We start from the raw sequence: 16684 nt of genomic DNA, 5'->3' as shown, positions 1-16684 counted from the left end.
ATACATTTTTATATTTTGTGAAATTCAAGATCAACACAACAATTTTCAGTTTCAAGTTTTATTTTTTCAAGTACAAAACTTTTGGCCCCAATTTAACTCCATACAGGGGTCTGCAAGTTCGGTCCTCGAGAGCCCCTATCCAGCCTGCTTTCCATGTTTCTCTCCACACTAACCCACCTGTTTCATTATCGGGAATCGTTATCAGGCTTCTGCAAAGCTTGCTGTTAGCTGATCATTAGGTTTAGCTGTGCTGAAGGACGGAGACATGGAAAACACGCTGGATAGGGGCTCTCGAGGACCGAACTTGGAGACCCCTGGTCGATACGAACGTCCATCTTTGATGAGAATGTTGCCCCCGCCAACATGGCCGCCACGTAGGCACATCTGTTAGCGGGGATGCTACAGCGCGCTGTGCATCCCCCTTGTGAAAGGGGGCGCTAGAGCGCTCCAACCTCATTTGCAAATGCTGTAAAGAAGACGAGGGCGACGAATGCTGTGGGGAAAGTGTTGTGTGACTTGAAAACACTAAAAAAAAAAAAAAAAAAAAAAGGAGGGAAAAATTACTTTTTCCAACCTTTTCTCATCTTCGAAGGCGTACACAAGGTTAGTCACTGTGACAACGTCCAGCCTTTTGATCGTAACACTTTATGAGTTAATTTAGTTGTGGTTAGTTGTGTTCGCCAAGCTAGCTAGCCCAGTGTCTGATGCTAACCACTGATAGCAAAGCCACTTCTTTGACTTGAAATACTAATAAAAATATATTCTATTTCTAACGCAAGTTACATTTATTACATAAATAGAGTTGGGCGAGTGAAGTTTCTTGAAACTTCGAGGCTTTCCTTCAATTTGTGCCGAAACGGATTCGGAGCTTTGGCGCTTGAGTGAAAGCAACATAAGGGACATCTCGTGGACAAAAAGAGTAAACGCAACCTGTGGCACTAAAGAGTGAAATATTCACTCACTCTAAAATCGGCATAATCGTGGCCAAAAAATAAAATGATATTAATCAAGTTTTGAGTTTTTAAAAACGTATATGGTTGCACTTTTTTTGTTTTGTTTAAAAATTACTAATTTGATAAATATTGTTTGGTCCAAAAGTAACTTGTGTGTTTATTTTTGTATTGAATTATTTCCGTTTATATTATATTTGTATTGAATTATATTTCTATATCCGTTTTTATTTTCACTTTTATGTATTTAATTTTGGCATTTATGGTCCTCCATAGCTTGGAGCGAATGCATGTGCAATATCTGGGTTAAACGTAACTTTGCCTGGCGAGCACGAGACGAGAGGTTTGCAAATAAAAAAAAATTGCACTTGCCTCGTACTTCCCAAGTCCGACCGATTTGGAATGCGAGCCTCCAGCTGGACTTTGCGTGCGTGTGTGGAGAACATTCCAAAACATGTTTGGCATGTTCATTTCATTGTGAACTCAGGCTGGCGTCTGTCCCGTTTGTTAGGCATTCCCTGAAACTGAATGGCGACCACTCATTGTTTGTGTGCTTGGCTCAGGAGCTCAGGAGTCTTTGGAAGGCCAATCGGGCTGCTGCTGCTGTCTGCTTAATGGCAGTTCCAAGCTTAAAACATCATGGCAACCTGCTGGTGAGTAGCACGCGCGTCCTGAATGATTGACAGCTTGTTTGATGGATGGATAGATTGATTGGAAGTAGTGACTGGGTGCGTGGTGCTTTCAGGCGAACCTTAAAGTCAACTTTCCCGGCAAACCTTTGGCTCAACAATGCCAGGATCTCGTCAAAATCATCGCTGACTCTCATGTGAAGGTACAAAAAACAACAACACACGCAAGCGAGCCACCTTGATATCAACAAGCGCAGCCAAGCCGTCACAAGCTCACCACTAGGAGCGTTAAAAAAAATCGATTCGGCAATATATCGTGATACTACAGCACGCAATTCTCGAATCGATTCAATAGGCAGCTGAATCGATTTTTTTAACATCCATTTTTGATGGAAAAATATTCAACAAAACGTCTAACTTTCACACCTTAAGCATGGAAGAATGTTATATTAATGGAACATTAAGCCTTAATATTTTATTTCAACGCTGTTCAAACATGAAAAATGTTACAACCTGTTTGTTAAATACAGTGGCTTACAGTTATAAGACTGAAGTTTCAGATCAATAAATAATAAATTTTCATACAAATCTTACAGTGTACATGTATAAGTTTACTGAATGATATTTTCTAAATTTGAGTAAAAAAATCGCAACAATCCACTTGTAAATTCATAAGGGATTTATCGGTATCGAATCGAATCGTGACCTATGAATCGTGATACAGATCGAATCGTCAGGTAGTACTAGGCAATTCACACCCCTACTCACCACTCTCTTTTATTTATTTATTTATTTATTTATTATTTTTTATTTATTTTTATTTTTATTTTTATTTTTATTTTTATTTTTATTTTATTTTTTTTGGTTGTTGGCAAAGAAAATCGTTTTTGTGCCAAACCAAAGCAAAGAATGTTTGACTTTGGTGACGTCGTGTCCCGAATGCCGTAAAGGATGAAGTGTGGTGTTATTGGTCTCGCCTGCATTTGATCAAATGTGAGCCCCATGGCAACAAATTGAACACACTTGCTCCCAATACACATGTGAAGACCTCAGATCACGTCACGTCACATGACAGCATTTATGGGGAACCCTTTGAAATCCCAAATGGGTGTCCGTTGGTTGTCCCGTGGAAAGATAAAAGAATCAATCGTTGATGAGAATTGACGGGAGGGAGGGATGTGCTGACTTGTGTTTTTGAAAGTGTGTAAAAAGTGGCAAGTGCTTGTCTTGCCGGCCGCTTCAGGAGCTGCACGCCATCTTCTCGTGGCTGACGGAGAACATCTTTGGAAGTCTGGACGGCGTCCTGGGAGGATGGAACCTTCGCCTTCTCCACTCGCGATGCGCCGACTTTGCGCCGGTGCTGGACTTCCTCAAGCCCAGGTGACTCGCCCACTCATTCGCACTTGTGCGCTCGTGCGTGACCAAGAGCCTGCGCTTGTCTTCCTTCCTCAGCGGGTCCATGATGAAACTGGTCTACACACTTCAAGAAGAAGAATACAAATATGAAGTGCCCGTCAATCATCTGCCGGTAAGACCAGTCGCCGCCGGGGCTCGGGCGAGTCGTCCACCTGGTGGATTTGTGCCACGCGGTGTTTCCGTTTGCGCCCGCAGGCGCCTGTCAAGACAGCCATCCAGGAAGGCGTCCTTCCCGACTGTCCGCTCTTCCGCAGTCTGCACTTTCCCATGACCAACGTGCTGACGCTGAGTATCCTTCACTCACGCTTCTCCTGCCGCCTGCTCACCTTAACGTTCTCACGCCACCACCTCCTTTTCCTTAATCTTGTGCAGATCCCTTTGAGTTCTACATCTTCTACTTCACCTCCTGCATCATTCCGCCAAAGGTGAGAGGTGTGCGCAGAGCGCATGCTCGTACGCCACGCTGACAATAAATAATAATAATAATTTGGCTTTGAAATGGACTCAGTTTACTACTACATTTTCGCAGCATTTTTTTTTTTACTTTTTAGGGTGAGTTTTTTGAAATTGTATTTATTTTTTTTAAAGTTTTTATTAGGTTTTGTAAAAAAAAATATGTATTTCTTTTATAAGATAAACATGTTAGGCAAAGTAAAAATTAAACAAAAATATTTGAAAAAAACAAATTCATTCGAAAATTCAACAAAAATATATTATTTAAGAAAAATCAAAAATTCAGTAGAAAATTCAACAAAACTATTATTTGAAAAATTAAAAAATGCAGTTGAAAACTCAACAAAAATATTATTTGAAAAAAATAAATAAATTCTGTAGAAAATTCAACAAAAATATTATTCGAGAAATTCAACAATTCAGTTGAACATTCAACAAAAATATTTTGAAAAAAAAATCAGTTGAAAATTCAACACAAATATGCATTTAAAAACAAGCACCCATAAATACAGGTGGGCAGACTTTGAAGGACAATAAGAGTGTATAATTCCTGTTCTAATGTTGGATGTGTCACAAGCGTGAAGTCTAAAAGGTCGGAGGTTGTCGTTTCTCTCGTCTCTTGTTTGCCAAATTTCCAAAGTGGATTTGTAAGTTTGAATCCCACTTGTTTGGTACAGCGTCGCCTTTGCTTTGCGGCTGCCATTCCGAACACGGCTGTCGCCAAGGAGCGACGTCGTCTGGTGGCGCTTTCCACCAGCTTCTGCTAGGTGACGTCGCTTGCGGGCGACACCTGGCAAAAGGAGCACGATACTCGGATCAGCGTCGGACCTTTTTGTCTTGTGGCTAATGGCCGTACTGTAATAGCCATGTCAATACATTTCCCATCAATCGATCGATCCCAAAGGCTCATGAATGAAATACGTTGACAAAGACCAAAACAAAGGACATTTTCACTTGAATTTCTACTTTTGTAACTGTAAAATGTCATTTCGTCACTTTTTGCCTTTTGTGATGTGATTTTTTTCTTTTCTTTTTAAATTCAATTGGAGTTCAATTTGGTTGGTTGCGTTGCTGCCGTTGCGTGTTGTGATGAAGTTGTCTGACGTTGCAGAGCTTTCCTGCGGGCCAACATGGCTCCACCACCGACAACGTCTACTTTGTGCTGGTGGACATGTACCTCAAATACTTCCTGCCTACCCAAGAAAGTGTGCCCCCTTCCCCCTTTCCTGACCACAGGGGCTCCGTCAGGGCCGCATCTCCCAGGTACGCACGTGACACGCCGGCACACGCTCGGACCCAACGCGGGCCAACCTGGAGCCGTCCGTCTGCGCAGGTCGTCCAACATGTCGCTGTTGGGTCATGGCTTCCACAGCCCCAGTCTGCTCAAGCATCACATCGACTTCGCCGCCAAGGAAATCTGGCGCTCGGAAACGCTACTGCATGTAGGTGCATTGCCCCGTCCGCTAACCAGCAAAAAGGAGCCTTCCCGACCTCTGTTGGCGTCTGCTGCAGATGTTTGTGGAGGTGTGGCTGAATCACTACTCTTTGAAGCTTTACCAGAAGCTTCAGTCGCCTCAGGTCAAGGTAAGAGCAGCAAACGTGCGCCGGCTCCTTCATTGCAAGGCTAACAGAGCCATCAAATGGCCGGCTGTCCGCCCGCCTGCTCTCGCTCGTACTCACCGCCACCGTTTTCCCAGCAGCTTGAGGTGCACCGAGTCCACTCATTGCTTTGACTCAATTGTGCACGTGTGTGTGTGGGTGTGTGTGTGCATGCGCGTCTCTCTCTCTCTCTCTCTCTCTCTCTCTCTCTCTCTCTCTCTCTCTCTCTCTCCCTCTCTCCCTCTCTCCCTCTCTCCCTCTCTCCCTCTCTCCCTCTCCCTCTCCCCCTCCCCCTCTCTCCCTCTCCCTCTCTCTCGGCTCCATCGTGTGTGCGCACGGCGCCAGAGGAGGTGGCGGGAGCGCGGGCTCGGCATTCCCGGCACCTCCCGAGTGTCGACGTTCCCGTCCAGTTGCTTCGCTTCCTGCATGTTCGACCCGCACACCGTGTTGTGGAGTTCAAAGGTCAGCCTCAAGTCACACACGGAGGCTTCTTGAGACAAACGGATGGATATCTTGAGACAAACGGATGGATATGAGGGCAGACGTGCTGACTGGTCATCTGGATTCTTCCCAAACTTTAGCTATTAACCGATGTTTGGAGCTGATAATTTTTAGTAAAAATATTGGTATCCAAAAAAAAACCAAAAACAAAAAACCTCAACTCTTAACAATTATAATTGTTGAAAATATTTTTCAGCATATTGTTACTGGCAGCTTATTTTTTTTCTTTGTTTTAAAATTGTAACCAAAAGTTCAGGGTGCTCATCAGCATGCCTTAAACAATTAGGCTGCATTCAGACTACCAGCCCAAATCCGATTTTCAGCCAATCCAGATTGAAAGTGGAGTGATGACTCTTGTCATCTGAACAGTCACAAAGTACATGAAATGTGTGATTTTTGCGGGACGGATTGAAACCACGGGTGGGAGGTGATTTCATATCCGATTTGGACAGGATGAGTCTCAGTCTGATCAGCTCCAAACACTCACAACGGATTTGACTGTCCGTGACGTGACTCTACGCGTGCAAAAAGCAAATGCGCTTGTGCTATCAATATCCAATATGGGTTCGCTCCCCGGCTGCTTCCTTGCATGCTCGGCAGTCAAACGCCTTGACGGTTCCGCTGCCCTATCGGCTCCTGTCACGCTCCATCGGCAACACAGTGACAGTTAACGGTACTTGCTGTGAAGGCGGGCTCGCTAGGCCGTCAGTTCTTCACATGCGCAACTGGAAATAGCAAATCAGTGCCCGGTCTAAGCCATAGACAAATGCACGTGAAAAGAAAGCATGAAAAAGAAAATTGCTTAACGCACTTGCAAGGAAGGGGAAGTCCGGAGCGGTAAACAGCATCACAATGACATCAAACGCTACACACGCAGGGCGCCGCCTCCGTTCCATGTCGTTGCTACAGCAACCTGTCAGTAATGTGGTTCAGTCTGAACGGGGCCACGTCAGATTTGGACGCTTGCTAAAAACAGTCAGCCCGAAAAATCGGATTTCCGATTGGAGTCCGATATGTTTGCAGTCTGAACGCAATTATTTTCAACAAGGTTTCCACGATACCTGAAATGTGAACTTTATTTTGCTTTTAATTTCAAGAGTAGAGACAGCATTTCTCATGAAGGGAAGGGAAAATGCCAAAAGAAGTCAGCAGAGTTTGAAATGAATCTCTTCTGATCTTTTTGCCGATATTGATCCAAATGACGAATATGTGCTCCCATCATCGCGACTGAAAAATGCAACAACAACAAAGGTGCACAAGGCATTTTGGGTCCGAAATGCTCCTGGGATGACATCTGACTGGTCGCCATGGCAACATTTTGCTTGTTGATTAAAATTCTGAATGAGTGCACTCGTGAAAGCTGACCTTTTCCTTGAAATGAAATGTTGAAGTGTGTCGTAATTGTGCTGTATCTCATTGTAGTGCTCCTCATTTGTGTAATAAAGCTGAGAGATGAGAAGTGTTGACAATGTGTAATCGCACGCAAATGTGCAATTGACTTTTGTCGTCCCTGCTTGTGTTTTGGCTGAAGAAGAAGAAGATGATCAATATTTGACCCTTGTCTCCTTTTTTCTTCCACCTGTGATGTTTTTCATCTCTTGGCTTCTTCTTCTTCTTCTTGTACACTGACCTTTTGACTGATCCGCCTCCTCTTCCTTCTCCTCTGCCTGCCCTTTGTGCCGTCCTCCTCCTCCTCCCCACTGGTGGTTTACGGGTCAACAGCTGGCGCTGCTCCAGTACCACCTGAGTATGTCCAGCATTCCGTGCCAATCGTACATCCCATCAGGCTCAGGGACCCTCCACACCTACCAAGTACTTCAACCTTCTTGCTCGCCTGCTCGTGTCGTTGCCTCCGGTCCCGCTCAAGCGGACTTGGGGGAAACCTGCAGGTCCCGCTTAAGGCTAAATTCTTGCACGGAGAGCTGGCACCTACTCCAAGTGCTTTCTTGCCATGTGGCCTCCAGCTCCTCCCACCAAGTCCTCTTGATGTCACAAACCATCTCGCCCTTGTTTGGCTTGCCACTTTATTGGGCTGCTGCTTCTGCTGTGTGTGAGCGTGCATGCGAGCGTGTGCGAGTGCCTGAAGCAAACGTTTGCAAAGAAAACGTGTCAAACGTAAGTTGACTTGTGCTTTTTTGCGTTTGCTGGCATTTGAGCTTGAGAGATGCTGTGGCTGGCCGCTCACCGAGTGCTGAGGTCCGGCCTCCCCAGGGGCATTTCAAATTTGGAATGTGCTACCAGCCTTGCCCCCGGGTGTGGCCGAGGATTTGGATTGCGCGGGACCTGGCGGCACATGGCCTCCGCCGCTCTATGGGCCGCCGGCGACAATTTGGGCAGGTGTGTCGCAGCGCTGCTTGATGTTTATCTCCTGCGCTTGTGTTGCAGGAAGCGTTCAGCCCCAGCGAGGAGCACGTCCTGGCCGTTCGTTTGCTGGTCAAACATCTGCACGCCTTCGCCAACAGCCTCAAGCCGAAGCAGCCGACGCCCTCTCCTACCCGCGTCCACCTCAGCCCCCTGGATGACTTTAAGAGGTGAGCGACATGGAGCGGCACGTGCCGTTAGCGCCAAGCGCATCTTGTCCGTTGGCAGTCGTGGGAAGGCTGGGGTGGATTGGCCTCTTTGCGTAAGCTCCACCCACGATTAGGGATGTAACGATATCCAAACATCACAATACGATATTATCACGATATGAAGGTCACGATACGATAATTATCACGATATTGTGTGTGTGTGTGTGGGGGGGGGGGGGGGGGGGGGGTGTTGGGGATGGCGATATTTAAAAAAGATCACTATATTGTTAAAAAAAAAAAAAAAAGAGCTCATGCTAACAAAAAGCACAATATTGCACTTTTGTACATAACAGCAATGCATTTAAACCACCTACAATCGCTAATAACAATATTGAGGCACTTGCTAATGCAAGCACACATTGATCGCTTCACCAGCAAATTAGGTTCCCCTTCATCTGACAATTAGCATAGAGTTTATACATAGAAGGCCAAAACATCCCTAATGAAAATTAAATTGCACTAATAAACTAGCCACTCGAGGGTGCTAGAACTGCACAAATGGAAATCAATCTGACTTTTTTTAACAGATGTGTTCCTTTTAAATATTGTGAACATGACGACGACGATATTGTGGGAGTTTTAATATCACGATATTGTCCATATCGTTACATCCCTACCCACGATGCTGACAGAAATGCAACGGACGAGCCAGACGCAAGTCTGGAATGAAGCGCGTCCACATTTTTCATTTGTGACTCCCAACGGCGAGACAAAAGCAGAGTTGTCTGTCAGTCGCATATGAACGGCGAGCGAACGCTCATTTCAAAGACTGTCCGTCGGTCTCTGCCCGCAAGTGGCGCCACATCAGCACAAGGAGGGATGGGAGGTAGGACGCCAGCAAAAAAAATAAAACAAAAAAATCTTCTTTGCTATCCCTGAAAAAAACAATATGATGCTGAAAGAGACAAATGTGCGCTATAGCAATTTAGAAGCCTCCTGACAGACATCAAATTGTCTCCAAAACTAAAACAGAGCCGTTGATTAGTGACAGAAGAAGCAGTATCGGCTCCTCAAATACTTCAAAAAGGTCCAAAATACTGAGCTGTCACAAAGCGCTTTACAGGAACACAAAAAACAAACATAACATAAGGCAAGGCAAGGCAAGTTTATTTGTATAGCACATTTCATACACAAGGAAAGGCAACACAAAGCGTCAACAAACAATCGTTAACTTCAGAGGAAAAAAAAAACATGAAAATAGACTAAAAAAGAACATACAATAACAATTTAAAACGCTATTCAACAAATTTTAAAACATTTAACATAAGGAAGTTTAAAATAATAATAAAAATAATAATTAAAAAAATAATTAAAGCTGTTTAAAAGTCCCTAATCAAAGGTATAAGAAAAAAAGCTAAGTTTTTAACCTGGATTTAAAAGCATTTACACTCGGGGCTGACTTCACTTCTGTTGGCAGCCTATTCCATCTGTGTACAGCATAATAGCTAAATGCAGCTTCACCATGTTTGCTTCGAGCTCTGGGTTCCACTAGTTGGCCCAAGTCTGTAGATCTCAGAGCCCTATTGGGTTTGTACTCAAACAGCATTTCTTGTATATATTCAGGACCCAAACCATTTAGTGATTTATAGACGAGTAGCAGAACTTTAAAATCTATTCTACAGCTGACTGGGAGCCAGTGTAAATCCTTAAGTACTGGAGTAATATGTTCTGATCTCTTTGTTTTGGTCAGAACTCGAGCTGCAGCGTTCTGAATGAGCTGCAATTGTCTCATGTTCTTTTGAGAGAGTCCAGTCAGAAGACCGTTACAGTAATCTAGTCTGCTGGAGATAAAAGCATGGATAAGCTTCTCTTGGTCTGCTTGAAGCATGCAGTCCTTCAGTCTGGATATGTTTTTCAGCTGGTAAAAGGCTGTTTTCGTGATTAATTTAATATGATTGCTGAAGGTCAGGTCTGAGTCTATTAATACCCCAAGATTTCGAACTTGGTCTTTAGTTTCTAAAGACAGTGACTCAAGCTGTTTTTTAACAGCAATTCTCTTTCTTTATTGCCGAAAACAATGAGCTCCGTTTTGTTTTCGTTGAGCTGAAGGAAATTTTGGTTCATCCAGTTGTTAATTTGCTCTAGAGAACATGAAACATAAAACATGTACACCAATACAATACAGTCACAACAAATCAACATTCTTCCATTCCTACATACGCCTTGATGTTTGAAGCAGTTATAGATGAAAGAGGACAGAATCAGTCTCCTTTCAGCAGTTGATCAGAGACGTGAGTTCAACGTGCATGACGTCATACACGTTTGCTACAAGCTAAGTTTGCTTATAAGCTAGCTCATAAACAAGCAGCTGCTGCGTTCGTGATGAGCACCATACACACAAAAAGAATGGTCCAATTTTCCAGTCTCATCCAAACTGCCTCTCCTCCAAGCGCCGAACTTCCATCTAGTCCACGTCCCGCGCACACCACCGCGCTTAGCGGCGACGTTCGCGTCCTCAGCTCCACCGCCATCCATCAAGGGCCTATGAAAAATGCTGCCTGTTTTCCTGGCGCAAAAAACACAAGCAACTCGCAGGTGCCCAATGCGCAGTTGGATAGTACAGACATTCCCCCATTAGAAACCGCGCCGGTGCAGGCATGCAGCCGAACGGGCGCAACCGCCGGGCACCGACACCGTCCCTCGAGGAATATCACGGCCAAAATGACGAGAACAGTTGAGTCCAAAATGTCATCCATCAGCTCACCAGCGTAGACTGTCCAACAAAATAAAGTTAACTGCTATATGCAAAGTCAATTTCATCAACAAAAAGTATGTTGTCACATGTTTATTGTTCAGATCCTTGCTTCAGTTGCACGTAATTAAAAAAAAAAACAATAACTCCAAGTTATAAAGTTATTTGTGGAGCTGAGCCATCGATTGGCCAAAGTGCTCCGTAAAGTGCCAAAAATGCATTTTGCTCCTTCTAGACGTTTTGTTGAAGTGAATGGGCGTCTGGTTTTGTCCTGCAGGATTGTGCTGCAGCACTTCGTGCAGCAGAAGCTGTTCCTGTTCCTGCACCACTGCTTTGGCCACTGGCCTCTGGACGCCTCCTTCCGAGCGGTACGTCTACCTGCACAACGCTGCCTTTGGTGCCCGCTCACCCCATTGTGGTGTGGCAGCAGGTGCTGGAGACGTGGCTGAGCTTCATCCAGCCGTGGCGGTACGCCGGCGACAAGACGGCGGCAGACAACGGTGGCGGCGGCAGAATCGATCCCGAGCGATGGTGGGTCACGCGAGCGCCGGTTGGTCGGTCCACGTCCTCGATGCTAACCGACGGCCAAACGGGCAGGGAGGTCTTTGTCCAGGAGAACCTGCTCGTCTACACCAAACTCTTCCAGGTGTTCCTCAACAGAGTCGGGCGCATGAACTTGGTCAACGGCAAGAATGCGCTGATGCTCTTCCGGGTGGCCAAAGTGTTCTCCCAGGACCACCTGCTAGATCTCATCTACAAGGGTAAGTCAGATCAGGGTAAAAGTACCAGCCATTTTTTCACCACCAAATTCGCCATTTTGAAAGCAAAATAGGTCACTTGGGGGAATCGTGCAGATACAATGAGAAAATATTTCAGGTGTGACCGGAGCGAGTCAGTGTATCAGTGAACTGCGGGTGGGATGGGTACCGAAGACGGCACTGATTCATGTTCATGTGATGTTCCAAGGCGCGTCTTAAATTGTGACTGTGCGTGTTGTTGCTGATGTGTTGGTTGTTTTCCATGGCGCATTTGAACGCAGCATTGTACACACAACCGGCGTACTGACATCACCCACTCGTGCGTGAATTTCATTCACGCTACATTTCCGCTACATTTTGTGTAGAAGCGAGCCAGATTTGATTGGCCCGCCGACAAGCCAAACGAGAGTGAAGCTTGGCGCTTCCTCTCATGCTTTGCTCGAGCGTGGACTTGTGGTGGCGAAGCTGAGCGTCAGCTGGGATGTCTCCGCCAACGGCTGCCATTTGCGGGGAGCGCCACCACGTCGCCCGCCCGCCTCTCCCAGGCGGGGACACAGTCAATGTTATTTTATGAAAGTGTGATTTTTTTTGTTAAATAAATGAACATTTATTACCACAAACAACAGGACAAAAGTACCAAAAATTGGTACTGTTTAGTACCGGTATTACTATCCCGATATTGACAATTGGAACCAAGCCGGTTCAAATAGGAAAGGTTCCCAATCTAACACGCAGTGCATGTTGTTTTTTCAACATCCATCCTTAGTCCAATAAATGGAGCAAAGATTTTTGCAAACTATTTGTCTTGACGCCGTAAAATGACAAGTGCCCAACGAATATTAACTAGGGATGCAACGGGACAGGTAGGTTTTTGGGCCATGGTTTCGGTTCGGTTTCGGTACGTGATTTGTGCATGAAGAGACCTATTTTTTTTTTCCCCCAAAATTCTTTGTTTTGCAAAAATTGCATTGTGCAACGAGTTTTAACCCTATGCAGTAGTATAAAATATGTATACATTATTATTATGATTATTATTATGATTATCATTATTATTATTATTAATATACAAAAAAATTCTGTATACATCAGTAGGGCTGTGCAATTAATCGAAATTCAATTACAATTTCACTTATTACACTCCACAATTACAAAATCAGCATAATGTTTGCACGTAGCCTCGTCAGATTGTATGCAGGAAGCCAGTGTGCACTTTTCTTGCACAACTCTGACACGGGGGGGCGCACGTCATGAAGACGTCAACCAGCGACTCGAGCGTACGATGGTACTCGGCGCCACTGGTTGTTGACTTGCTGCGCTTGTTGTCAAGTATCGGCAAACTGCCGTCAAAAAGGTTGACTCAAAATGGCAACCGCTGTCAATTAGCATCCGATCTGATGCCATTTTGCTTTTGGGTCAATCGGTTGTCCATCTCGTGCGCGGGAAAAGTCATGGAAGTTTTTTGCAGCCGAGCAGCTGTTCCTGGAGCCGGAATTGGTCCTGCATCAGCAGCATCCACGGCGCTACCTGACGCCAGGCCAGGGAGGCAGCTTCCTGTCGTCACGGCAACACGCCGCCACCGACGCCGTCTTCCGGGTCAAGAGTCACGTGTACGCCCTGGAAGGCAAACACTGCCAGTACAAGCAGATGTTCGGCTCGGAGCTGCGATCTGCGGTCAGGCGCCGTCCACTTCTTGCCGCCGCCACTTTGCTCCCCGAGGTCACCCGTGTGTTTTGCCAGGTGGTGGTGCTGGTCCAGATGGTCCTGCAAGCCCGACACACGGCCAAACGGATTTACGACCGCTCCAGCCAAACGGCGGCCAGCAAGTCTGTCCTGTGGTGGTGGTCGGCGCCTTCCTCGGATGGCGCCGACGCACTTTGCGGCGTGGAGCCAGACGACAACGGCGAGTGTCTGAGGAAGACTCACGAGCTCCTGGAAGGGGCGCTGGAGAACCTGTGCGCCGTCTTCAAGGTCCGTCCGCCCGTCCGTCTGTCTGTCCGTCCGTCCGTCCTCAGTGGTGTCTCAGTCGCAGGCTGACGTGGTCCTACCCAAGCAGACAGGGATCAAAGGCGCCCATTGATCTGTATATTTGAGTGAATGGCTGATAGCCCATCATGCGCGTGCAAGCCGTTGAAGTCACAGGGCGGCCGTCTTACTCCTCCCACCTCGCGAATAGACTACTGTATAAACCAGGGGTGTCAAACTCATGTTAGCTCAGGGGCCATATGGAGGAAAATATATCACCAAGTGGGCCGCATCGGGAAAATAACGGTATATAACTTAAAAACGATTGCTGTCAGTTATACGCAGATTTTCGCTATTTGTGTGCCAGCTCTAAATTATGGAGCTCGACTGTAATCATATTGTTCCAAAAAATAATACAAATGCAAATGGAACGCGGAAACACTGAGTTCTAGACGTGATAAATCTACCTGTTTTGCATAGATATTGTTCCCAGAATGTATTGCGTGGCACAGTGAATGATGTTATAAGGACGCTAATCCTTGTCATATCTATTTGTGTTACCAGTAATTGAATTTGTCATATTTAACACGTCTGTCAGTAATTGACTTTGTGTCGTATTTAACAAGTTTGTCTGTCTATGACTTAAAAAATAATAATAATAATTAAACAAACCGTAACTTTAAGTTGGGTGTAAAATAATGACATCCAGGACGATTATTCCGTACAAATTGCATTGCTCAACTGAAGACTGCTTGCGAAATTACAAATTTTATATATTTTGATTGTGCCCGGCTGATTAATTAGTCCGACGTTACAATATTTATTTATTTTTTAACTTTACAAAATCATCTCGCGGGCCGGATTAAGCCCCTTTGCGGGCCTGATCCGGCCCGCGGGCCTTATGTTTGACACCCCTGGTATCAACTATATGCTATACGTAAAGATGAGACATATACGGCTCATAGGCAGTTAGTATAAGGCCGGAAGCAGGGTGTGGGCGGGGTTGTGCCTGAGGGGTCACTATTTTTTTAACAAGTAAAAAAATAAATAAATTGACAAGTGGACGGTATGTGCTGCTTTGGAGACTCCCTTTTTTTCTTTTATGGCTCAGTTCCTTAGACCCCAATATTAGATTTGGCAGAGGCATCTTTTGTTGAATTACAATTCAAATAATTTAATAACGTGTGTGGGTGTGTGTACATATATATGCATATATATATATATATATATATATATATGTATCTATATATATATGTATATATATATGTATATATGTATATATGTGTGTATATATATGTATGTATATATATATATATATATATATATATATATATATATATGTATGTATGTATATGTGTGTGTTTCCTCCTGTAGTAAACATAATTATGCATATTTATACATGTATTTAAGGCAAGTTGTAAAAGTCCTCTTGTTTATGTTTAACAAATTGAAAACTGAATAAATGAAGCTGTTTCTACTAAGTACTGTTTAAAATACTGTAAATGTATCGGACGGTATGGCGAGAAACGTTTCTTGGGAGGAGCAATATGGCGGCTTCACGACCTCAAAAAGTCTCTGCCTATCCGTTATCCAGTCATATAATATCGATGAGTGGGGCTGACGTGGTCCTACCCAAGCAGATAAGGACGGAACGGCACCACTTGTCCTGTCTTTCAGGTGAACCAGAGTCAGCTGATGCAGCTGATGGCCAACGTGAGGTCGTGCGAGGACGACGGCGAGTCCAAGCGGCCGCCCGATTGCGTGAGGGGAGAGTGCGGCCTGGTCCTCACAGACCTGGGACGGATGCAGGTGCACACGTGAGCTAGTTAGTCACTTTGCTTCTTCTTCTTCTTTGTTGACCTTTGCCCTCCTGTGCAGATCATCAACGAAATGCGCAAGTTTGACATTCAGTACCAAGGTGACCCGGTGCTGCAGCCAATCAGGACCTACGAGAATGCGTCGCTGGTCCGCTTCCTGTACCGGATGTCGTCGCTGCTCAACGCCAAAGTAAAAGGACCGCCCGGAGTCCGGCGTCCGCGCCTCCGCCGTCGCGCATCTTAACCACTTGGCTGTTGTCAGTTTGAAGGTCCCATGAGCGAGCTGTGCTTGCGGACGGATTTGGTCGGCCGCCTGGCCCGGCACTACCTGACCGAAGGGGATCCCGACGCGGTCCTAGCCAGATGTCCTGCGTCGCCTGACCTTTGGGCCAGGAAGCGGCGAGTCGGCATCAACTTACGTCCGCTGGCCAGCTACAGCACGCTCCTGCTCCTTGGCTTGGGCTACTTAGTCTGCGGCTTCTTGGGTCTCGTCGCCATCATGCCCCTCATCCTTCTCGCCGTCTTCCTGTACAGAGTGGCACCCAAATGGAAGACGTGCTAGCAACTTGGCGTGGTCCCATTGCAAATCCGGAGGCCGTGACATTGTTCGTCACAAAACACTCAATAAAACTATTTCTCTTTTGTGCTTTTCTTGAACTTTTCCAAAAACAGGAAGCGGTTGAGAGAACTATGCGTCCTTCTTGTGCTCATCCTGGGAGGGGTCAGGGACATTAACATGCTCGATTTCCTTTTCCCCAGCCTCTTGCTCCACTTTTTCCTGAGGCAGTAAATATATTTTAGAATATCAAATACTGAACTGCAATTTTAAGCCGCTGGCTTCACGTTCAACCCCAGCCTGCATTTGTTTGGACCTTGATTCAACTGCTCATTTCGCATCGTCATTTGGATGACGGTGTCGACCCCTGCTGGTGTTTTTTTGGTGCCGCCTCCCGCAGCCTACCGTCACATCATGCAAAGGCCCGCCTGCCTTCAAGCTCGTGGTAACACGATGAATTCCATCTCCAAATAGTCATGAAATGTCAACTGGACATTTTCATTAATTTATTATAAGCACACCTCTGCATAACTCAACTCAAGTTTATTTATATAGCGCTTTCAAACAGCCTGAACTGTCACAAAGCGCTTTACAGAAAGACAAAAATAAAATAACACCAATACAATACAATCACAACAAATCAACATTCTTCCATCCCTACATACGCTTTGATGTTTGAAGCAGTTTTTAGATGAAAGAGGACATAACACTATCTGTATTAATGTATAAGAGAATTAGAAAAAAAAGTAATATGGACCAACTTACAACAAAGATTAACTTT

At 45.3% G+C, this 16684-nt stretch overlaps 1 protein-coding gene across 5 annotated transcripts; it reads left to right on the top strand.

The window, feature by feature from the left end:
* Positions 1–441: 441 nt before the first annotated feature.
* On the top strand, positions 442–15989 carry smpd4 (sphingomyelin phosphodiesterase 4). Of its 5 annotated transcripts, none has more exons than XM_077503154.1 (20): positions 442–603; positions 1514–1603; positions 1696–1782; positions 2823–2959; positions 3032–3107; positions 3191–3284; positions 3368–3420; positions 4560–4711; positions 4782–4890; positions 4961–5032; positions 7271–7360; positions 7934–8079; positions 11088–11178; positions 11238–11341; positions 11408–11571; positions 13034–13239; positions 13306–13536; positions 15208–15339; positions 15409–15537; positions 15610–15989. In XM_077503154.1, exons 2-20 carry the CDS (start codon positions 1565–1567, stop codon positions 15907–15909), a joined length of 2412 nt encoding a protein of 803 aa, XP_077359280.1. In that variant the 5' UTR covers positions 442–603; positions 1514–1564; the 3' UTR covers positions 15910–15989. The 5 variants fall into 5 exon arrangements, with proteins under 5 accessions (XP_077359280.1, XP_077359281.1, XP_077359282.1 ...); XM_077503155.1 differs by having other exon boundaries at positions 1462–1603; XM_077503156.1 differs by having other exon boundaries at positions 444–603; positions 11241–11341.
* The last annotated feature ends 695 nt before the right edge of the window (positions 15990–16684 follow it).

Source organism: Festucalex cinctus, chromosome 17 (assembly GCF_051991245.1).
Source record: "Festucalex cinctus isolate MCC-2025b chromosome 17, RoL_Fcin_1.0, whole genome shotgun sequence".
Lineage (NCBI taxonomy): Eukaryota > Metazoa > Chordata > Actinopteri > Syngnathiformes > Syngnathidae > Festucalex > Festucalex cinctus.
Note: the sequence above shows the minus strand (reverse complement) of the source record. Positions and strands in the feature narration are given on the sequence as shown.